The sequence below is a fragment of the Opisthocomus hoazin genome, chromosome 5, assembly GCF_030867145.1.
Source record: "Opisthocomus hoazin isolate bOpiHoa1 chromosome 5, bOpiHoa1.hap1, whole genome shotgun sequence".
Taxonomy (NCBI): Eukaryota; Metazoa; Chordata; class Aves; order Opisthocomiformes; family Opisthocomidae; genus Opisthocomus; species Opisthocomus hoazin.
Genome location: NC_134418.1, coordinates 59,142,765 through 59,167,641, shown reverse-complemented (window position 1 = coordinate 59,167,641; position 24,877 = coordinate 59,142,765). Strand labels below are relative to the sequence as shown.

At 44.6% G+C, this 24,877-nt stretch overlaps 1 protein-coding gene across 4 annotated transcripts in view; it reads right to left on the bottom strand.

Moving 5' to 3' along the window:
• The window catches only part of PPP3CA (protein phosphatase 3 catalytic subunit alpha), a 199,829-nt gene extending 178,675 nt beyond the window's left edge, over positions 1-21,154 (bottom strand). For 3 of the 4 annotated variants that reach the window (XM_075421450.1, XM_075421452.1, XM_075421451.1), the window contains exon 1: positions 20,593-21,154. In XM_075421450.1, coding sequence (XP_075277565.1) covers positions 20,593-20,650 — 58 coding nt within the window. In that variant the 5' untranslated portion in view covers positions 20,651-21,154. The remainder of the gene's footprint in view (positions 1-20,592) is intronic. The other variant, XM_075421453.1, reaches the window with a different exon arrangement.
• Positions 21,155-24,877: the final 3,723 nt, after the last annotated feature.

Here is a 24,877-nt window from a genome sequence, read left to right as displayed (position 1 = left end):
GTGGAGCAGCAAATGAGATATCAGCAGGAAAAAGCCTTTGATCCGTCCCCGCTTCTACAAGATGACAAAGTAACAAACTCCAGCTTCTTGCAAATGTTTGCAGAAGTACTACACTTAAATTGTTCTTCTAATCATTCTGAGGGGATGCTGAAACTTTTACAATTTCTGGTAACAACTTCTGTAAAACACCAGATTATATAATTCTAGAAAAAAAACACAAACCCTAACCTTTTAAGAACAAAAAACTATGGAAGAGAAATCTTGGTATTTCAACTTGAGTTTAAGGTTCCTAATATATTTAATTAGCCTGTCTCAAGACCACCCATATACGATTTTGTGATTTATTTGAGAACTTACCATCACAGACAAGTAAACTCTGGCTGGCCTCTTGAACTAATTGAAAATTAAATACTTTATTTTCATAGAACTTAGTCAAGATCATTTACCACCAGCCATTTAGAGAAACTGTTTAGGTTAACAGAGATAAGGCAAACGGTATTTACCAGTCCTTAAGTGAATTTCCTCAGCCCTCTATAAACTGTTATACTTATCTGATACATCAAGACAGGACTGACTGCCGATACAGGGAGCATCGCAGCCGACTCGCGTGCTACACATTAAAAGGAACTGGCTCTTCAGCCATACTGAAAAAAGACTGCATTTGCCACTTTAATAAGCTGGCTCGATAACAAGCCTATGAACTGAGAAAACTCAGCTGTAAGCTTGTTGCCCTTCCCTGAAGAAGCTTTCTTGTGAGAGTTATGGGTGACCTCTGGGGCTGTGCTAAGCCACCCGACCCAGTAACTGCTCTGCACACTCAGCAGCCGGACCGCTGCTTCTTGCACAGGTATCCATCCACCTCACAGCTTTCATTGGCTATTACACTAGATGAATTAAAGGCAAAACATAGCCTCCATACAGCTAAAGCAAATACCTGAACTTTATCAGACAAGATGGAAGACAGCAGTCCATTTCCACTCATGGCCAGTCCAGTACGTGGAGGCTTAGGAAAACAGCTCTGGCACAAAATAGTGCAAAAAGATGTGTATGACTAGGAGTGATTTAGACAAATATCCACAAATGCCCCACTCAGCTTGCTTAGGAAAGTATGTATCAGAGAAAATATGACCTTTTCTTTCTAAAGTTTTAAGAGGCTTTTCAGAGAGTATTTGCCTTAATTAGCCACTGCTATACAAAGACAAATCACTGCAAACTGGAAATACTGTGTTCCAAGAAGTTTGAGGGTCATAATAATCTGTATTTGGGAAGTGGCCAAGAAGATCCTCAAGGTCTGTGGATATATCAGAGCAACACACACACTGTTTAAGTTACAACAAAGCCTTTGGAAAGTTAAGTGACTGCACACCTGAGCTGTTGTCTGAATGAGACATTCTCACACTTCACATTTACTTTCCATTGCCAGAGACTCTGGATGTTGATGAAATTAGATTAGAGAGAGGAATCAAAACCAAAAGGTACTGTGAAAGCCACAGACTCTTAATCTACACATTAAACCTTTAAATACTGTGTTGCAAGCAGCTCAACTACTTTCCATCCATAACAATTCAAGTAAAGTTATTAAAAGGTCGCAAATATTCCAGTTAAAAAGCGAGAGGGAAAGGAGAAGCTGTGACTGCTCTGGAGAAGACAGACTGGCCACTGAAAACACAAGGACAATTGACTGTATTTAAAGTCCAGGCTCCACAGTAACTATTCATATTCTCATCTAAAGATTAAGCCTTGCTTTCGTTCTGGAATCCCAGCTGTGGAGAGAAGGATCATGTACCGGGTGGTTGGGAGGAGGTGGGGAATATACATGCTCTAACTGAAGCAAAAGGCAAAGCAGCACAAGCAGAACACAGCTGTGTATGTGAGACCAAACGCTTTCATCACACAGGTAGCACCAAGTGGCACTATTTTGAGAGCAATTTTGATATAACAGATTGGGGCAGTGGATTCCAAATCAGGAGCCTAAAACGCTTTTCCTCACTCTCATTCTGGCTTCCTGCAAGACCACGAGAAAGTCACTGAGCAGCTGTGGACTCAGAGACACATGCTGAAGTTGTTCTCAGTTTCTCAAAGCATGGAAAAAAATCACGGCTTGCATGGTAACAAGAGTACCAGCACAGCGAAACACCATTTTTATTGTCATTTACTTTGGTATGTAATGCCATGCAACAAACTCCAGCAACTCACAGCACATTTTCAGAGTGAAAATTTCTTGTGGATCTCGGCACATGTTAACTCCCACCATGGCCACCTGATCCATTTCTCCTTTCCGTAACTCGCATTGAGAACGGAAGGAGGATGCTAACATACAACAGTAATCAGAAAGAAAAAAGCTACATTCCCCGTTCTTAGCCTAGGCTCAAGTGAAAACCATCAGGTAAGAAAATAAGTTGGTAGGGAACAAAACTGTATCATCCCAGCCTTCCACTCTTTCTTCCCCCTTTCTGCAGATTATCCCTCCCTGCAGCACTTTTGCTAATGTCACGATGTCCCCCCAATAGTCTACAGACAACTATGAAGGAAGATGCTCGTAACAGTCATTTAAATTCATATTTATAACATAGGGTGGTTTTTTTTTTGCATCCCATGAGTCAATAACCATTAACTACATGGGGATCAAACAAATGAGAGACCAATAATGAGACTGAGTGAAGTTAGGCCCAAGACATACTTGCAACACCTGGGTGGGGTTTTGGGGTGGTTTTTTCAGTTTGCATTTTGTTTTAAGGTTTTAAAACATACCAAACAACTTCTGGTAGATTTATTGCAACAAAAATAAAAGTCCATATTGGATTATATTCTGCACAAGAGGAAATTAAAAGCAATTCATGACAAATCTTCCTGGCTGTTTTACAAGGCATAGGAGTGAACAAAACTGAAAGGGAAGCAAAAGGAATACCGCTGACCTCACTACCCTTTCCTCCTGGGAGGCCTAGTGGGCTTGTTTCCACTATTCTTTAAGAAAACCTTGAGGTAGTTTATGTACTCCAACACACAAGAGACAATCTTTGGGGGAGGGGACTGGACGCCTAAGAAAAAAAAAATGAAGCCTGCAAAATGGAAAATTCTCAGACAGAGGTGAAAAAAAAACCTGTTAAAACCTGTTAGGGAAGACAGACTGCACAGCCTGGCAGTGCAGGCCGGGCGAGTCAGCCAGGCACCAACAGAGGAGCACTCAGCTCTGAAGGAAGACAAAAGCTACACGGCCACATATGCCGGCATGATTTTTTTGTTTTCTCTTCACTTCTCCTTCTTGCCGGAGAACCCGAACCGAATTAACAACAATCAGCATCTGCAACGTGAGGTTTGAGCTCTGCGCCTTTCCACAGAGAGGGGGGGCAAGCAAAACTTCGGCAGGAGTTACATCCAACCACCCAGATTTTAAACAGACAATAGACTGCAGGAGAAAAGAAAAGGTCAAAGATAATCACGTCTTACACAGGTGCACAGACAATAAGATCTAGGACCACCCTTCATCCCAGTGGAAAAAGAGGAACTTTATTCCACAATTTCAGTCTAGCAATAAAGCAAAATCCATACCTTCTTGCTGTGGTATTTCTCCGGTGCCAGAGGAGCAAAACCACTTACAAACTCCTCATTTCGGAGTTCTCCAGCATAAAAGATTCTACAAGACCCCCAGTAAGGAGCAATCCAAGATGGAAGATTCTTTGCCTATTGCTGGGTGGGTACATTCTTTCACACCACCTCCTCCTGAGCAGGCAACAGATGCCGGGCAATCCAGTTACAAGAGGGCATCACCTATTCGTGCCACCAAATCCTCTCCAGTTTCATACCCTGCACTCAATCCAAGATATACCCAGTATAAAATATGAGATTCTATTAAATGAGTCTGTCATCAGGGTTTAGACGGTTTTCTGTGAACTCTGCCCATCAGATAGGAAATAGTACAGCTGTAATAGTTCTGGGCTACCTTATTATTTCCCATTGGGCTGACTATCAGGGTCTGAAACAAGCAGTAGAAGTTGCTTCTACAAAGCCCCAGCTTTTTCAACCAAGGATGGCACCAACTGTTCACAGCTCTTGCACACAACAGAAAAGAAATGTATCAGACTGCTGAGACTTGCCCTGAAACTCCTCTACATCTCGTATCTACTGAAAGTAGCATGGGTAGGTGGTTATTTGTAGGTTGGTCCCGGCCAGTTGAGGTGCCCCTTCCAAACACAGAGGCCTTTCCAGCAAATCCTTTCCAAGACATATACCCTTGCTGCTCAACTCCATTTGCTGGATCCATGAAAAGGTTTGAGTCTCCTGACAGACAACCCCCTGATACAGAATTTGGCAGCTTCAGTAGACGCTGGAGGGTTTGGTTTTGGCCTGTGAAAAACTTTAAACATTGCATGATTGCTCCTTCCTCCTGCTTATTTCACTAGGATATTTTATAAATGTCTACATGGCAAACCTCAGATGGGGGATAAAGAAGTTTGTATTTTATTCATTTTTACCAAACAACTTTAGTTAAAAAAACAAAAAAAAACAAGAACAGGAGACAAACCAGGATGTAAACTTCAAAGGCAAAAATATATCACGCAGCTGCAGTGTGTGTGTATATACAAGAAGCTTTACAGTAATCACAGTATTGTAAATATTTCAAGTACCCTGATTACAGAAGTTGACGACATGCATTCCAGTCATCACAATTTTCTTTGTACAGAAGAAGGGTACGACATTAGACAGGCCACATTAACACAGGTTTTATAGCAGCTAGGTCAAAGCAAGACAACATTCTCTTTTTCATGAAGAGTCCAAATTTGCACGTAAAGAAGTAGTCATGTACAGACGTATATATTTTTTTAAGGTGTTTATTAATTGGGGTGGGGGTTGGTTTGTTTTTAAGAGAATTGAAATGCATTCATTTGGGTTAACTCGGGAACAAATTCATTCATTTTCAGTAAGATTTTGCAACCTTGGACCTAGGACTTTTCTGACACTAAAAAAAGGCAAAAAGTTTTCTCAAGCATCAAAATCTAGGCAGTATGCAGCACAAAATATTAATGCTACTGCCTCTGCCACCCGGCCACACAACTACCCACAGTTATTTTCCCATCTAAATGGGAAGTTCAAGGCTGAAAAGGGAGTTGCTGGGGTTTCAGGCAGAAAGCTATTAACACTTGCCTCTCCCTTATGCACTGGTTCTGGTTTGAATACCGCCTGTTCTGCTGCAACACCAGTGAATCAGAAACAGGTACACATACACGGACTGGGGATGCTGTTCTATCAGAAAAAAAACTAATAGTATGCCCAGTATTTACTGTTTTGTAGCAAACATCCAAACTTTTTCCATTTCCAGTTCTGAAGTCAAGGTTGGAAACACCTGTTGATCTCGGTAAGAGGTTTGTAGGATACTACAGTCCTGCCCGGTACAAACACATCACCTGTATGGACCTGTTTTCTTCTGGTTTCTTTCAAAAGAAAGAAGCCCCTCAATGGAGGTTTCATGTTTGTGCATCTGTTGCACTGTAGAATAAATAACTATCCTCTTTGGTCCATTTATAATACCCTGCACTACTCACTAATGAAGGTTACCAAATGAGAAGATTTCTCCTTTGAATTACTTAAATGTCAATTTTACACTAAATAGCCTAATTCCCAAGTAGAGTGTTCCAGGGCGTGCTACCACAAAACTTTCTTCTTTAACTTGAAAATGCAAAGGCAGGGCCTCCTATGTTTAGAGAAAATATTTACGCTGTTAGTAGCTTGGCAGCTAAGCAGACAGAAGGCGTAAGGATAAGCTTCATACAGATGCTGACACAGAAAAGAAATGGTAATTCAAACTCCACTTGTGTTTTTCCCTAACTCCGAGCAGCATCCTTTCCGACTGCTGTTGTGCACTGCATCAGTAATAAATCCAGCCTGTTACTTCCTCAGCCTCATACAGAATGGAAAGTTTCAGAGCTAACCCAGCCTGCTCCTCCCTAGGTCCCTACTACCCTGAAACCTCCAGAAGAATCACCTTACCTCAAATAAATCCGACAAAGCTTGGCAGATACTCATCAAGGAACAGGATTTTGCATGTCCAGAAGGTGAAGGTAATAAAAAAAAAAAAAGCATTGGTTTCAGTGAGGACTCCAGCAATGAAATGGTTGCCATGTATTCTTTCCGTGTTTATAGACTACTGTTTCTAAATCCTCTGTTATGCTCTTTAAAAAAAGGTAGCTTTTCTAAAAGATCGATGCTCGAGGGGGAAGAGGAACACTTTGAAAGGAAAGGTTTTCAACAAAATAATCCATGGTACTAGATTAACACAAACTCAGGCAAAGGTAATTCCCCCTGTAGTTACAGCACAGTTGTGACAGGATTCTGTGGCATTCTCTGGCTAGACAGGCCATATAATCTCACCAGCTCTTCAAGTTCACTTAGCTGCTCTGCACATTACAAAAAGTATTACTGCCACCAGTTATCTTTGAACAAAGATAAAACCTGCATTTCTGAAGCCAAAAATGTTTCTGCTAAACCTTTAGGGAGGCAGCTAAAATTCTGGCCCTACATCAAGGCACGGGAAGAATCCACTGCCCTTTATTTCCTGGGAATCATAATAGAACCAGAGTTTAGGTTTGCCAGTTTTGTTATATTAAGACTTCAGGCAAAAATTTTAGATGCCTTACGAAACCATGCTAATTTCTTAATATTTGCTGATAAAATTATTTATTAGAAACAGCTTGCATCATCAGTTCAGATAAAACATGGCACAAACTGAAGTCAGCTTTTAATCTTGCCCAATATATCAGAGCATCAGGATACAGTGGATTCTCAACAACAAATCCCGGGATCATATACCTTCCCTCATAAAGACATATTTTAATACCTACACAATAATTATTCCTCCATGGTCATTCTCAGTAAGATTTTCATGAATAAAAACCATAGAAACAATTTCGTCTGGTGACTTCTTCGTGACTATAACAGGTGCCCACTGTGCTAAAATGCCACCTCTCCGCATGGCGTGTACCTGAGCAGGAGACAATGGCGTAACTGCCAGAGCTGCTTAGGAAGAAATGCCCTGCAGCACGGCTAGCAGAGATATTCCTGGAACAGCCTTCATGCTTCAGGTAGGTGAACATACGCCATTAACTGCACCTGCAAGTTGTTGGGCTTTCATGTTTGCTCTTCATTTCCATCTATTCAAAGCACCTCTTCAGCTCCTCTGGCGTGTTGAGTAGCCAGGATCATCCTTGCAGGTCATGACATCTATGTTCAAGCTGTCTTTTTCTTTCCTTTTTTTTAAGTATCTTCAAGGCAACTCTTCAACACTCTACTCGCCTTTTTGCGACCAGAAGTTCTCCAGAACATGGGATCTTTTCACAAACGCTTTTTAAATTACAAATAATTAGGCCAAAGTTCTATTAGCTGCTCTAGCAAGTCCTCTTCACAGTTGTTGTTCAGCATGTTGCAAAGACAGTAAATGCATTTAAACTTCTTGCCTAGGGATGTGTGTTGCTCCAGGTTTTTATTATACAGCACGATCTATATGAGCACCGAGGCAATTCACACTTTAAATTACAGTATCTATCTATCATTTTCCTCAAATGTATCTAGGCAACTGAGCAATCTCAGAAGCTGCATTTTCATCAAAAAAAATTATCTTTATTACCCAGATTAATTATCCATGAAGGTGATTCCACCTAGAGAACTTGCTCAAAACTTCTAGCGTGGTAGCTCTACTAACTTTTCTAAAGCAGTCAGCATACTTTTGTCACAAACTCTTCTAAATGCTTATTTTCATTCCCTGGCACCCACATCAAGAGATTCCCTTATCACAGGTTTGATGATTTTACTTTTACATGTGCAATATTCAGATATTTCCTAGTCAGTTTTACAGGACAATGTGCATCTTCAGAGGGAAATAAAATAAGCATGAGAAAGCAGCACAGAAAAAAAAAATATATATCACAGTATTAGAGCTGGAAGACAACTGCCATCACCCTCAGTTTTAATCGTCATGCCACTATGCAAAAACCACATGAACCAAGGACTAGTAACAGGTAACCACTTCCTACCAGTAATTAGAAAATGGACCTTTCTGATGGTCCTGTCAAAAGCATTGGTATGAACGGTGAAAGATTTATATAAAAGTTTTTTTCTACTTTTCTTACAGTTGCACAAAGCAAAGTACAGCAGGCATACTATCTGTCCCTCCTTCCCAGGTACACCAAACTCCAGAGCTATACATGCTTAGGAGATTCTGAAACTTCTCAAGAGTGATGAAGGCAAATGTTTACCAGCAACACCATCAGCTACATATGGATGTGTCAATTAAGAAAAAAAAAAAAATGTGTACAGAATTTCCCAATGAAACACATCTTGCTGCTATTTAAAAATAAGTATTTGTATGGTGGATCCTCATAATCACACAAAACATTCTACCTGTAGAATATCTCATTAGCAGACCTAAACTTTCATTTTTAAACTGAGATTTTGTATTTCATGATAGGTCAAAAGGTTTGTGAATCGATAAACAGCATTTTAGTTATCCCTTTTAAAGAGTTCAGTAAAAGACAATCACAGAATGGTTGAGGTTGGAAGGGGACCTCTGGAGGTCATCTGGTCCAAGCCCACTGCTCAAGCAGGGACACCTAGAGCCAGCTGCCCAAGGCCACATTTAGACAGTTTTTGAATGTCTCCAAGGATGGAGACTCCACGAGAAAATTCATCCACTGTGAGAGCTGTCAATCTGCGCCCATTACCTCTTGCTCTGTTACTGGGCACTACTAAGAGCCTGGTTCCCCCTTCTTCATTTCCTCCCATCAGCTATTTATATGCATAGATGAGATGCCCCTGAGCCTCACCTCACCCAGCTGAACAGCCCCAGTTCTCTCACCCTCTCCTCAAACAAAAGATGCTCCACTCCCACAGTCTTCTTTGTGGCCCTGCACCAGACTAGTTCCAGTGTGTCCACGTCGTTCTCATATTGGGGAGCTCAGAACTGGACCCAGCACTCCAGGTGCGGCCTCCTCACCAGCACTGAGAACATCGGAAGGATCACCTCCCTCAACCCACTGGCAACACTCCTTGTAAGACAGCCCAGGAGGCTGTTGGCAAATTCTCTAATATGACCTACAAAAACCTCTGCCTCCTTCAGCTCCCATAAATCGGGGCGGGGGAGAGTCTAATGCACATTCAGAAGCCACAGCAACTGGGCTATAACCAAAAGCTATCTGCAGAGTCACTTTCTGACTGGCGGTTTTCCTAAGATTAGCCTAGGTTATACAAACAATATCCTACAGTGAAGTATTGTCTGTGACAACAAGATACAAGATGTGAGGTTAATATTGTACAAAACGTTCACACACATTGAAGACTTTCTTTAATGACAGTGATATTCCTCAACTTCTATGTGGTAAACAGACAGTATGTCCATGTGAGGTAGGTGTCACCCAAGATCCAGAGCTCCAGGGAAGCAGCAGCATCTTGTTAAAAAGGGTAACATTCTACTACTCCCTAATGTGCAAGTTCTTTACGTGTACAAATTAACTTTTATTTACATTTAGATTTCACACAGAAACTGTGAGATATGGAGTAACTGCAGAGAGTCCAGCAAAGGGCCACTAAGACTATTTAAGGGACTGAGGCATCTCTCCTATGATGAAAGTCTGAGAGAGCTTGGGCTGGACCAGATGACCTCCATAGGTCCCTCACAGCCTCAACCATTCTGTGCTTCTGTGAAGCTGTCAGAGCTCATACTTCTTAGTTGCAAGTGGTTGAGAAAGAGACTTTGACACATCATTCATAAAAATTAACAATACACTATTTCTCCAGTGGAGTGGCAAGCAGAAGGTTAAATGATAAAGAAAAAAAACCCATACCTGCTAAGGCAGTCAACTGCCCAGAAGCTAAAACTTCTCTCTCAACTGAAATGAATGCAGGTTTGTCTTCTTTTCTACGACAAATATGTTTTTGAGTTCACTCTTCCTTTCCTTCCTCTACCAAAAGTAACCTCATCTCAGTATGCTCTAAAGATAGCATCTTCAAGTCATTTTCCCCTCCTTATTACTGATAACATTAGGATAAACAGCTTAAAAGTTGTTACAGTTAACAGAAACTATAAGCATTTTATCTCAGGAAACTTTTCTTAAAAAAATGCAGAAAGATGATTCACTGATAATCTAAATCAAATTTAGGGTTATACACACAGAGTACCTGAGTAACTAAAAATTTCACCAACTGCTTTTGCAAGTTCTCTGCTTGTTGACAGAGTCAAGCTCTCTAGCAGCTACCGCATAGCTTCCCACCCTGCTGCACAGACACCTCCAACACGTAACTCATTAGACAAAGCACTCTTAAAACTGCTCTTGGCTTATGATTTCTAAACTAGATAGAATTCCCTAAGTAACACTTTCCTGCAGTGAAAATACATACCCTTGCCCACTGTGGTTTTCATTTCTTCTTCCCAACCCAATATACCTTCTTATGCCATTAGGTTACCCTCTGGTAACCACAGACTGGTATCACCACTCGTGTGACAGAAGAGCAGGTTCTCAGGGAAGAGAATAATGCTTCTACACAGATCTGATGTGCACATCTTCAGTACCACCAGTGTGATTTTAATATTAAGATTTACTCTACTACACCAGAAAAATAAGTTAAACATTTTATTTAAGGCAACCCAGATGCGTTCATTACTGAATAAAACTCATTTGTAATGGAATGCAGAAAAAAAATACACATGAGAAAGGCTCCTACTTGTTTCACCAACAACAATAAACAACCACACATACACACACGGAAAACATTTTGGACTACACTTCTGAAGACCCAGCAACAGAACAGCAAACGGTTTATTGGGAAACCAACCACCTACAAACAGACAAGTCCCTTTTCACTTGCTAAATGAGAGCGTTGCGAAGCAGAAGCACACTTTGCTCAGTGTTAAAACAAGAGCTAACGCTGTCCTGTCTTAACCTGCGTAAGATCAGCTAGAACAAAGCAGTTTAAACCAAAGAGAAACCATGCACTGAAAATGAAGGCCAAAATTCTAAGCCCTAGGATGACGACTTGATTCACAGTTTACTCAAGTTAATGAAATGACTCCAACTCCCGCAGATTTCAGCGGGTTATGAAACAGGTCCTGCAGAGGGAAATGTTCCAAGTCACAAACAGCAACGCCGTATTTTGATACCCAATTGCCACCACTGCCAATGAAGAATTCCCTGGTGTAAAATAGAGAACAAATATAATAACTTCACTTTCTCATTTTAAAAATGGCATGAAAGGAACAATAAAAGAAAGTTATTGAAGAGAACTAGATTGTTCCCAGCTGTTATCATAAAACACTACAGCTGTTTGTGTCATTGTAGCTAATGACCAGTTGCACTTCTTCAAAGATTGTAACACAGTATGACCATTGTAATCTACATCAAACCAAAACCTGGCAAGAGTCATGGAAAAAAGACTAAAAAATTATTTAAATTGTTTGTTTCGTTGTTGTGGGTTTTTTTTCATTTCTGTTCACAGGTTGTTTTTTTCGATTGGGAGGACAGGAAGGGATTTTGTATGAATTGTTCTGCATTCAAATTGTCACTTACGTTAAACTGCTTTAAAAGATCATAAATAAAAGATATTAAATTACTAAAATTGTCTTTTCCAGTAATAAAAGCAGAATTCAGCCAAGAAATTCCAAATTTGTTGTTGAAAAGAGGTGTGCTGAGTAAAATCCTCTCAAGTTCACAGTGAACGATGAAACATCTTTTCTCCGGAGCCAACAACAGGGTAGGCTTTCTCATCTAGAAGCTTTTAATTGTTTTGTTAACTGTACTGTATGTGAACCAAATCAGATGTTTCAGAAGGATTCAGATACGCAAATGTAAAGAAAAGGTTAAAGTAGAAAATATCCCATGCAGAAAGAATTTTCAGATACAACTCTCTCTACTGCAGCATTACTCCTTGACGGATGGAGAAAAAGCTAGCATATATTCCCACGGAAAGTCTCCAAGGAACTTGGAACATACTATTTCAAGTAATTTCATGTCATTTCCAGAGAAAATACAAGAGTATACGTTCCTCTCCAGCCTTGTGCTTTCCTCTCCAAAATCACCCATCTAGAACTATAAGACCAGAAACAAGTCACAAGCTCTTTCACTGCTGTGTGGTTTGGGTTTTTTATCCCCTAGTTACCAAGGAAATCACTAATTTCTTAAGAAAACTACCAATCATTTTACCAGTTTCTCCACTTCAGGACAGAAAAACATTTCCAGTGGAATTTCAAACCTTTCAGAAAGACGACCACCTAATCATACACAGCATACACCCATCTTCATATGAAACAACCTGGGACTTGATAACAAGTCACAAATAGAGCCACAGCAAAAGAATGATAAAAACAAAGCATCCCTACCCAAAGAAAGACAGAAATAATTGTTAAACATGTACTCATAACTAAACACAGCAATGGAAAACATGTTGGAAGTTGAGCCTCTTTTTCTCACTTTGGGCCATTTATTCAGACCGCAAAGGACTTCTTTCCAGATGATGGTTACTTCAAAGCATTAATAACTCGGGAAATTTGTTCTATCCGGCCACACAATTATGGAACTGTCACTATTAGCAAGTTTAAAAAAAAAAGTTTTTAAAAAAAAATAATCATAAAACCCACCTTTAAAGACACTCATAAAAAGATCAGATTAAAAATTAAAATCTAATCAGACACTAAACTAGGCCAAAAAACTGTAGCTTGGATTCTATCAATTAAGCCTATTGAACAACGCCCAGAGTGAGTGTTCAAGACTGTCTGCAGCATCACAATTGCATAACCCATTATTAACAGACATTATATTCACCATTCCAATCAGAAGTTCCAAGTGCACTTCCTTTCTTGTGGTAACTCTGTGCAGGCTTGATATTTTTGTATAATTAGCAAGTCTCAGAGACAACATTACAGCAGAATTTACTCCACAGCAGGTTAGTTACACTTTTTTTGCTCCACTCCATCAGTTCTACACTGTGCAACAGTCAGAACAGCTCAAGAACGCCTCTAAAAGATGGGCTGGAAAAACAAAACATGGTGTAGAACACTGGTAGTTTTATATCAATACCTGTCTCCACTAGTACATGTTTAATCCCATCACAGCACTTCCCAATTCTGAAAGCCCTGTAATGCATCAGGCTTCAGTTATTTTATTAAACCACATATGCCCATCTGAAAGATGGAAAAATAGCTGTTACTATAGCTAAGATTTAATGCAACCATATTTTAACACAGTTGTGCCTTCTTTCTTTACCACAAAGGAAGCTGCAACAGAAGTTCAGTACAACACAGCTTTGTTTCCAAACAGAAAGAAGTCTCTGAGTGTTAGACAATCCTCAGAATGAATGTTTTCAAAAACTTCATGAAGTACACCCTAAAAGGAAAGAACACCACCTACACCTTATGCACATGCAACCCCCAGGCACCCAGGAATTAACTTCTAACTAAAAACACCGTTTTTGAACTCTGGTGCCTTTCCACTCTGCTCCTCCCCCTTTCCAGCTCCAAACATAAATGGTATTAGTTGGAAATTAGCTGAAGGTTGTGTTGGCATCATAATTCAATCTTAAATAAGACAGTCATGTTCTCCTCATACAGCAGTGTTGCCATATCAACGTTAACATGCCTAACCTCACTTATAAAAATAGATATCATAGTCAGTTTAAAATGCACGTAAATGACTGTCAAGGAGGTACTGCTCTGGGGGTGTTATTTCAACAGTAGCGGCTTTCTGGTGGAGGAGTAAGGCAGGCAGGAATAAGTAGTTCAGATTTTTATCTTTAAAAGAAAAATTTACCATCATAGCACTTATTACGTCCCTTTTTCTCTTCCTATAATCTTCTATCTCTTCCTTCGTTCAATAAATAAAGGAAAACAACAAGAACGTGCTTGGGGTACAACCTCCAGCACTTGTGTGAACTATGCTGCACATACACTGTAATATTTTTCAGAACTGGGAGGATACTTTCCATCATTATTGAGTAGCCATAAAATAATCTTTTATGGAGGAAAGTCAAGGTAAATGACGGATTATCCCAACAGGAAATCATTAAATGTTCAGGTGAAGATCCATTTTGCAATTGTAACTTGCATTTCACTCGTGAAACCACACACAAAAGAATATAAGAAGGCACCTTTTCATGACAACGATTTGAAGTGGCTTTTACTTCAGACGGTTGTGGCTTCTTTTATGGCACGCTTGAGAAAAGTGTTAAGCAGTATCTTTGTATCTTAAAATACTCTTAAGGAAGTACTTTTCTCCAAATTCTTTAAAGCTATAAAGAGGGAACCATCTCCCACTACCTGCTGCTTAAACATTACTGGGAAGCCTTGGATGAATTAATATTCATATTTAAATGGAGTACCAAATTTAAATTATAGTCCTGCTTTTGTACTTTAAGTAGTAGCCACCCAGCAAAATTAAAGAAACTTAAGAAAAAAAAAGATGATGAGTTTGGAGTATCCAAGCTACAGGTACTTATTTATTGACATTACCCCATATGAATTCTGACAGAAAATCCTTTTAGAAATACCAGACGGGAAGGAATGTGACAAGTTTTGGGAGTCATGGAACTACAAAAAAAAATTTAAAATATCAAGTTATGTAATCAAAGGTAAATACATTTTGCATTCGATCTTCCTGCCACAACCTCCACAGAAAAGCAAGCGTAACTGTGCAACACTTATCATCTCTAAGTGCGATGCATGCAATGGAAGTAGATACTATTCAATTTGGGAATGGATAGCAGAGAGGAAAACAACTGTTCTCTGCAACATCCCCCTATGGAAAATGACCTCAGCTGGCTCATATTTTTGAATTAAGCTAAATGCTGACAACATCTATCATGAACTCCTCTTTCAAGTTTCTCACCACCACCAATGGTATCAAAAGCACCAGCTCTCTGCCTAGGCGGAGCCAGAAAGAGCAGGTAACAGATGACAGCTTTAGCTAATGTGGAATGCAGAAGTATACAAAAGGTTTTTAACACACAAACAAGGCAATTTTGTCCCTCACCTCGTATCAGTCCCGAGACTCGGCACCCTCAGCAAGCCACTTTCACAATACAGAGCACGAGAAAAGCCTCCCACCTATGCAGTGCAGCAGTAACTACATTAGAAAGGCACCTTTCAGCGTGAGCACGACTTTTCCCCCTATGCCTACAGAGCAAAAGACTTGTTTTCCTAAAGGGCTTATTTACAAAGTGATCTTAATGACTATGAGGCTCAGTGAGTTCACAAATCAAAATAAATCACCAGCTTTATTACACAAGCATAACTGTCAAGCACTGTACTTTGGTTTTGTTTCATTTTCTCGTTAATACATTCACAATCCTTTACAAGTGTTATACACCCATCACATATACACACAAAGTCTGCAATACCCAAGCAGCATCCAGCTGACAGAAACCACTGGCCTTACAGGTATTAACTTAGTTTTGACCACGAGATAAGAACAAAGCAGTTACATGTAGGAAACTAACAAGCCAACCTCGTTTTCTTCCCTAAGCAACCATAAAGCCTACACCAGCACATTCAGTTGTTTCCTGCTCTCAGCTGCATCTCATATGGCTTGCTTCATGAAGGTCCCAGGGGACCTGCGATTACAGAGTTACCAAAGCTGAGGTGGAGGAACACCCATCCCTCCAATCGAAGGTGAAAGTGGATGGGGGAGAGCAGATAATCCCCAGGTGTACCAGTGCCACCTTTCTGTCACAGCTGAAGGTGGATTCCCTAGTTAATGACACTCCTTAAACCCAGATGCAGGCTTCCCCAGAGCAAGAGAGTACATTCCTAAACAGTGCAAGGATAAATTAATTAAAAGAAACATAGAGTCAGCTTTCGTAGGCCAACAGGAGCAGCTACAGACAACCCCTTCCTTTCCTTCATGAGGATGAGCAGCTACTGGATCTTACAGCACCCTCAGGAGAGGGGCACATAACCGTTTAATCTACTGTCATTAGACAGCTATAACTATCCAGGTAACCCCGGCCGTTGTCATATATTTCCTATCGCTCAAACTTACACCAAATTCTATACCAAACTCACCAACGCGACTGACATTCAGGTCATCACACAATTACTCGAAAACCACAGCAGGGCAGCCCAGCACTTGCAGCATACGTCTAAGCTGGAAAAACGGCATTTGATTCACAGAGAGACAGAGGCAGGCTTCTGCAATACACCGAGGCCAGATTCCAGCCTGGAGCACTAGCCGTTGGCGAGTGCACACAAGTCTCCCCGGATTGATGGAAACTCTAACCTTCACTGCCAGTTCCTATTATTGACAGCAATTTTACTGTTCACGAATCTGAAATGAACACCAATGGCTAACACATTGATCATGAGCTGGCATTCATATCATATTACAAACTACTGACAGCCTGAACATTGGAAGACCATTAACAATGACATGATTTGAAATTCAGAGACTAGACTGGTGTCTAGTTTTTTTGGGTGTTGTCAATTGTTGAAATAACCATGTACACGTCTGCACGCAATGCACAAGAGGAAAGGAAATTGCCAACGCCAAGGCTCACCAGCCACGGCAGCAGCCCATCTAAACAGCTGAGATGGAAGAATTTCATTAAAACTCCACTTTTCTTCAAAGAAAAAAAAAAAAGCACAACACCCTCCCCCCCAAACAAACACTTGAAAGCACATAACCATCTGACCTGCCCAGAAGAATCTAAACAATCACTGTAGCTAACTAACAGCAAGATTTCCAAGAAATACTGCATTTACTTCTTCGTATGACTACTCCAGTTCACTTTCAAGTTTTTATTTAGGATTACTCTGCTTTAGAGCAGTATTTCTAGAAGGCAGTAATGCAACCCTGAATATTCTGAGGAGGTCAAGTAACACGATACACAGCTTCTCCCTCCAGGTCAGTGGGGTTCAAAACTTGCTAATGTCAGTAGTGACCACAAGCTGTTGACATCAGACAGCTGTTATGTGACCCATAAGGAATGAGCTAGTATCCTCACAGTTCAGTTTTTCCTGGACAGGTATTCCTACCTTCACAAGAACCACCAAGCCTACACTCCAGCTGGCGAGTCCCAGGAGTCAAAAGCAGTGTGGAAAAGGAGTAGCTTTCGCAGTCCCGAAGGAGAAGAACAACCTAAAGACAGCTCCGTGAAGGCTGCATCATACCTCTAACAAAAAAGCCAAGCATTTCAATTTGCAAGTACGCCAAGCCAGCATTTGCTGCAACAGCATGTTGCCCTGAGCCTTGATCCTGCAAACCTCTGAATGTACGGTTTATTTGCCATCAACAGACCATTCACAGCATTGCTCCTATACAGGATCACTAAACCCAGAGAGTAAAGGTAAATTGTCTAATTCGCATCGTAACATACACACCATCTTAAGGAGAGCACAAAACTAAATCAGAAACATACTTCTCAAACTGTAACTGCACCATGAGGATTCACATACAGGATCAATTTTTTTAACTTTACCAAGAGTTAATTTGCTTCTGAAAATTTAACACTATAGACTTGAATTTCTTCTTTACACCGCTCATTGCACAACAGTCGGATCCAAAAATTTCAGTCCAACTGTCAAATGAAATTGTCCACAAGCTGCATAACAGAGGTGAGACAAGACTCAGACCTTGCAAGCACTGGGGGCTCCCCCGAGCCTTTTTCCCCTTCTCCCAAAAGCATGTTTAATTTTTACCCAAATCAGTTTCAGCAGAGTTCAGACAACTCAATAAGCAAAGCAAAATGAGAGTGAGATGAAGTCATCACCTATGGAAATACCCTACCTCTCAGTATATTTGAGTTTTTTTAAACATGAAAAGACCAAAAAAAAAAAAAAAAAGAAAACCAGCCAGCAGCAAGCCCCCGAGGAGGCAGCTGCCAGCCACAAGCGACGTGCACGAAGCTGCTGGAACCGTCACCTCCCCAAACCCACCCCGCTGTTGCGTAACGGTGCCGAGCCAGGATCTCCACCAAGCAGCCCAGAATTGTTGTCAGAAGGAGACATCTCCTGTCACGCACCGGCAAATCAAAAGGGCTTTAAAAAAAAAAAAAGCCAACCAAACACAATAAAAACAAACAAAAAAACCCAATGCATGCAAACAGTTTAATCCAGAACATACACCCCTGTGCTAAAACCATTTTCTTTCCAAGTGAGGTTTTATCTGATACTCTATCTCAAAAAAAAAAAAAAAAAAAGTTGTTTTCACAGGTTATACCTCACCAACGCCAGAATATCAGTTTTTCCTCTCTAAAATACCAAAGCTCTCCAACTACTTGCACAAGTCCTTACAAGGTGCCTTTTTTTTTTTTTTCATTATTTCTTACTCATTTAACATTACAAGCCTACTTCAGTTGCTCATCTCGAGAAGGTACAAATCATGTCCTACAGGAAAGAAACAACAAAGTAATCTTTTTCCTATCTCTATTATTATTGCCACTAATTGTTTTCTCACTGGATTTCCTTACAGTCTATATGAAGGCAGTGTGAAGTGCCTATGACAAAGCAAAGAATAATCCTATTAAGAATTGGTTTACTGTGTACTACCCTCTTCAGATGCTATTTTAAGACCTTAAAAGGATTTCAATATTTAATAAGGGACTGAACCAGTTCAACAAATCTTCACATCTCCAGTGAAGCACTGGCATTATGAGACAACAGTTACCAGGTGAGATGGACATCCAAGCAGAATGCATGTTTTGTTCTTCTTGTTCAATACTTTAACTCTGTTTAACAAAGTTGATCTCTGTTTTAGTTGCATTATAAATATATCTAACTATACATACTGCTAAGTTTTCTCGAACATGTGAAAGCACCATTTCTGAGGCGCTACATGTGTGAAAAATGCAAAGAGCAATTACTGACAAAACACATTAAGACGTGCTGAAACCGCTGAGGATTTTGTAAATATAGAGATAATTTCTATTCATCATGGACACAGACTGAAGCCAAAGGAAGTTCTGCGACAGCAAAGATCAGGGCATTTGGTCGTATGTTAGGCAGATCTAAAAAAAAACCAAAAAAAACACCCCCCAAAAAAAAGAGGTGCCTCAACCACAAAGAGATCGTCCCAATAGGATGGTCATTTGTTGTTTCTACAGAAGACAAGCATCAGCTAAACATAGCTGTTTCAGGCTAAAGCTTGCCCTTAGCGTGATATAACGGACTGACTATTTAAATCAGCAGTAAATATTCCAGATATTAGAAGGTAAAGGTGAATTCTCAAGACATTTTTTAAAAACATCTTATCATGCTTGTAATTATGTTTCTTACAACATCTGAAGATCTACAATTGCGAGGGGGAAAAAAATTAAGATGGTAAATGGCATAAGAAGGTAAGTGTAAATATAAATACAACAATATAAATAATATGCCTTTCCGAACAATATTTACATTGAGTGTTTAGTTTTGGTGTGCACTCACGTAAATACAGCAGTGCATATCTTCCAAGGCCATTTCAATTTCCAGCCTCCTGGGTTCTGGCAGGATGCACACTGCATCTCGCATATCTGTGCTTTCCACCATATCCGCCCGTATTGGCACACGAGTTATAACCCAGCCGGACGAAATACGCGGCACCCGAGCGCATCCAGCTATGTGGCCGCTGGGGGCCCGGGGGGGGGAACCCCCCAGCCACCACACATATGCACTTCATGCGTGCCGAGGAATGCACATGTGCGGTTCCACCCGGGCACTGCCCCGGCAAACGCGGCCTTGCTCTTGCGCTGCAGGGCACGACGTGCCGTTCGTCCGGACTCCCGTTTGTCACACGCACACCTCCGAAACCCAGCAAAAAACACAAAAAATCACGGGGCCGGCTGGCGCTCGTGCCCAGCCCCCCCCCCCCGCACATCTGCACGCACACGCGGGGGCAAGGCCACGGTACGCCCACGGGATAACCGCACACCCACGCAGGCCGGGCCGTAAGTACGCGACGGCGATGATGGAGGAGGAGGAAGAAGCAGCCTCCGCCGCCTCCCACCGCCCCCCTGCGCCCACGGCCGCGTCCCCCGTCCCCCCCGTCCGCCCCCCGGCATCCCCGCCGCGGGGGCGGCCCTGCGGGCGGCGGGGCGGGGAGGGGGCGGCGGGGCCGGTCCCCCGCGGGGGGAGCGGAGCGGAGCCCTGGCTGTCGGCGCGGGGAGGTTTCCAGGCGCCCCGCTGCATGCGGGGAGCCGAGCGGCACGGACGGGCGCAGCCTGCGGGGGGGGCTCCGGGGGGGAGGAGGAGGAGGAGGAAGGGGGGATGCCCGGAGGAGGCAGGCGGGCTGGGGGTGGGGGGGCGAGCCCTGCCCCCCTCTCCCCCCGGCGCTGGGGCGGGTGAGGAAGCTGGGGCTCCCCCTCTCTCTCACGCCAGCCCTGTGCAGCGCCTGCACGGCGGAGCGGGGGAGGGGGGGAGGAAGGGGGGGAAATGCTGCAATGTAGCGCCGGGCGGGCAGGCGGGGGAAGCCGCAAAACCCTCCACCGGGGCCCGGCGCAAGCCCCCGGGCCGAGCCCGCCGCCGGCAGCCCCGCGGTACCTGCCCGGGGCGAGGACGGACGCGGCCCCGGCCGGGGGAGGGGGGGACACGGCGGGACGACCCCGGCCGAAAGGGCGGCGGGGAGGAGGCGGCGGGGGCGCGGCACCCACCTTTCACCACCCTGTCCGTCGTCGATAACTTGGGATCAACGGCCTTATGCTCCGACATGTCCGGCGGCCGGGGAGGCGGCGGGGCTCTCCCCCCTCGGGCAGGGCAGGCGCGGGCTGAGGCGGCGGCCGCCGCTGCTGCGGTCGGGGCTCCGGCTCCTCCGCTGCGGCCGAAGTTGCCGCGTCCCGCCGCCGCTCGCTGGCTCGGCTGGGCTCTGCCGCGCGGTGCCTTCCTCCTTCGTCTTCCTCCACCTCCACCCCCGTCCGCCTCCTCCTCTTCCTCCTCCAGTTAATTATTGCTCGCTCTCAATCACGCCTCCGGGTTGTTTAGGACGGCTCGCTCTTCCCCAACCCCCGCCGAAGACCCCGGCGACAACACCCGCGGCGGGCGGCTGTCAGGCAGCGCCGGCTGGGAAAGCGGCGAGCGGACGCGGGCAGCAGGAACAGCCAGGTTGCACACGCAGCGGCCAGCCCTGCGCTTCCGTCCTCCGCGCCGCCGGCCGCTCCGGCTCCTCTCGCCGCCGCCGATCGGGGATCCGGATCCGTCTCTCTCCCCCCCCACCCCTCCTCCTCCTCCTCCTCCTCCTCCTCCTCCTCCCCCCGCAGGGTCTCTCCCCTCGCTCGCTCGCACCGACACCGGCCGCGGCCCCGCGGCGCTGCACACGCTCCGCGGCGCTGCCCCCCCCCCCCCCCCCCCCCCCCCCCCCCCCCGGCCGCGCCGCCCGGCCCCGCCCTCCCAGCTCCTGCTCCCCCGCGCCGCCATTGGCTGCCGCCGAGCTGCCAATCGCTGTCAGGTAGCCCCGCCCGCGCCCACCCGCGCCGTGGGGACCGGCGGGGCCGCGCCGCGCAGCGCCCCGCAGCCGAGGGTCCCCCGCGGAGCCGGGGCTCGGCGGGCGCGGAGGTACCGCGGGGCCGCGGGCGGGGCGGCCGCCACTTGTCACTGGCGGTGGCTGCGGCGGCCGCGCCTGCGTGCCGGGCCGCCCCGCGCTGCTGCCGGGGCACCGCGGGGAGGGGGGTGGGGGGGCACCCTGCGGGCCCCCCGCGCCGCTGCGGGTAACGGCACCCCGCGGGCCCGTGCCCCCGGAACTGCCGGTCAGAGGCGGGGTGCGGAGGGTCCGCCGGCCCCGCCTGGCAGGTGACAGCCCTTACCTCACGCTTCTGCAGGGGGGGCTGGGCGGGGACTGACATCCACGACGGCGTCCCCCGTCGCTGCAGGCGACGTGAACGTGGCTTAGGGCTTGTTAACCCGCGCGGCTGCTCGGGGGAGCTGCTCCTGACTAACGCCGCGGCTGCCTTCCAGAATTATGGCTGAGCTGTTCCGGTTTAGTTCGACGCTGCGAGTTTTCACCGAAGCGGGAAACGGGACGCACCTGTCCCGGACGAGGGGCGTTCGCGGGGCTGCTGCTGAGCGGCTCCCGCGCAGACGAGCCGAGAACCAGCAGGCACCTGGCGCGGTTTCCCGTCTCCCTCCAGGGCGACGGACAGGCTGCTTGCTTCGCAGATGCGATTGCTCCAGCAAGCTACAGAGAAAACAAGATGGCAGTTATGACACACGGTCCCTGCTTTGATGTGCCTGACATTTGTAGGGGACGTTTTGTTGGCCGTCCTGGTGGTGTTTTCACTGAACGCGGGAAGACGTTGTCTGCGACGGACATTCGGTACAGCAGTGTGAGCTCTCAGTGTGTTCCGACAGCCCTGGCGAGCTCCACGTGGTGTGGCCGCCCTTTTGTCCCGCGAGCGCAAGCTGGCTGGGCAACAGAGTTCCTGCCGGGGATTCCTGTCGCAGTGGTAACGCAGGAACACGAAACAGAGCTCCAGCAAGGGGACTTCACGTGTGCCCAGACAGACAAACCCCCGGGCCCGCGAGGCTCCCCGTGTGCCAGGCGCACCTCGCCAGCACCCAGCGCACAGGCGAATCTGGGCAGAAGAAACCCTCCATCTTCACCCCCCGCCGCTGCTGGGAAGCGCTGCTTGGAGGCACTCGGGACTTGGACGCGGAAGGAGAAGCAGCACGTTAGGAGAAGCAGCACGTTAGGAATGCGGTGCGGCCAGTAAATCCAGGTGTGGCCCGCACCTTGTGGGCCACGGCGGCGTGAGACGCAGAGGACCAGTTTGGATCCGTTCTGCTGCGACTGCAGGCTGTTCGCGTGAGTCACCGGGATCCTTCTTGACAGGCTGCGGTCACAGAGGCGCTGGGTCCGTCCAGCTTATGCTTGCTCCCCCATCAGTCACAGGACAAGACTTCAGCGATGAAGTATGGTTATTGTTGCTGCTATATAAGGGCATTCAGTGTCACAGCTCCAGCATATCTGTATTAATTCTGAAAGCTATCTAGGACTTTTTTTTTTTTTTAAGTTTTCATTTGCTTCTAAGTTTTCAATTATAATATGCCATCCGGCCTAGGTAAGGTTCTTTCATCTTATCTTGTGGAGGGTCTTGATTATGCATCTGTTGAGTGCACTTAGTCTTCCTCTCCAAGGCAGAATCCCCGTTTCAGGTGATTTCTTCTTTAGGAGTTTTCAGATCAGCTTTTGTAAAACAAAGGTGAGTACCACTGCCAAATACCACATACCATGCCACTTCTGCAAGGTGTGGTATGGCCAAGATTCAGATTGCAGGTGTGAGACCTCACGACTACTCTGTCACGGTGTGGTGCAATCTTAACCCCATGACTTGTTTCAGAAGCATTTGCAAAATCCTTATCCTTGCTGTGAGGGAGGGGAAGGAAGAGAGAGAAATCACCAGATACCTTCTTTGTTCTCTCATAATGGTAATAGACCAGAAAAATTCTGTATTTCAGTTAATAGTAAAGGTTGCGTAACTATTGCTTATTACTTAAATCTGTCCTTTTCCCCCATAAACACAGGTGGCCCTTCAGCTTCTTCTCACAAAGACCTCCTTTACCATAGAGGGATTTCTTTTTCATGGGATCTGAGTCTTGTTATATTTCTTTTTCTCACTTAACAGTAGGAGGAGAACATGAAGATCATATCTTTGAGTGGAAAGCACATAGTCTGTGGATTCTGGGAAAATTCCAACACACTTGACCTCTTGCATCACCCACCCCTGGTAGCATCATTAGTCATTTCATCCCCTACTAGAATAGAAGCCCAGCATGATACATTGGAAGCTCTGATCTTCTGAAGAGCAGTCAGTTCTGATCACAGATTTTGGAGATGAGGTCTGTGAGAGCTGGGGAAGAGAGACTTTTTTCAAGTCCTAAATAAGTCAGTCCCCACCTCTTTGCCTCAGATGAGCGATTCTTTTCCATTTTAGCTGAGACATGGCAATTCTTTTAAGCACACAGCAGCTTCAGAGAGCAGCATCATCCAGCTGAAGTGGAAGGAGGAATAAATGCCCACACAATGAGAAGGCAGTAATTTTAAGCCAGAGTTTCATAAAGACAGGCAGACTAATGGATTCCAAACTTTGTCGTAGGTCCCATGAAAAATTAGCAGTCGAATTGCCCGGACTTTATTTCAGCAGCAAGATGAAGATTATCTTCTAGAAATGTAACCGTATGTTTGCACACTGACTCAACCAATTAAGATACTGTTTTAAAGTATTGATTGTTAGAGATAGCGTTTAAAATTGTAATCATTATTATTAGAGAAAAACTGTTCTAGTTACAGGGAGTCTGTCCTTCACGCGTTAGCTTCTAGCCCCTGGACGTTTTGGCTTCACATTTAATAAATGTAAGTTTGACAGTGTCTTGGAAGCTAAGGGGAGTTACAGAGCGCTCTGGAGTATTATGATGGCTGCGTGGAAACTATGTGCAACGAGGTTAGTCTGGATATCGGTGCTGCCTTAACTGATTATTTTCCTGAATTTTCTTTTAAGGGAGATTTGTAATTGTTTCATTTTACTTCCCTTCAATATAACAATGAATAGGAGTTCTTCACACCCATATATCTTAGTCTACTGCCTAGGCCATAACGTTTATGACACAGTTGCCTACAAGATTAAAACCACTACATACTAGTCTATGTCAACAGCGCGTCTTCAGGAGATGCTCTGTAGCGGAATCAATGTTCTGTTACAGCCCACGCTCACAGTGCTGACTGCAAGTACCTAAAACTTCCAGAAGAACTACATTCGTCTACATCTGATCCAAATAAATTTGATAGCAAGTGCTGTATAGCAGCCTTGGAAAGCCAATATGACTTATCAGTACTCCACATGCCTTTGGTTCCATCATATCCAAGAGAGGAAATTCACCCCAGCGTAGTGAGCCTATGCGAGGGACCATATACCAATTTAGGTCACCACCAAGGGGCACCATCTGATG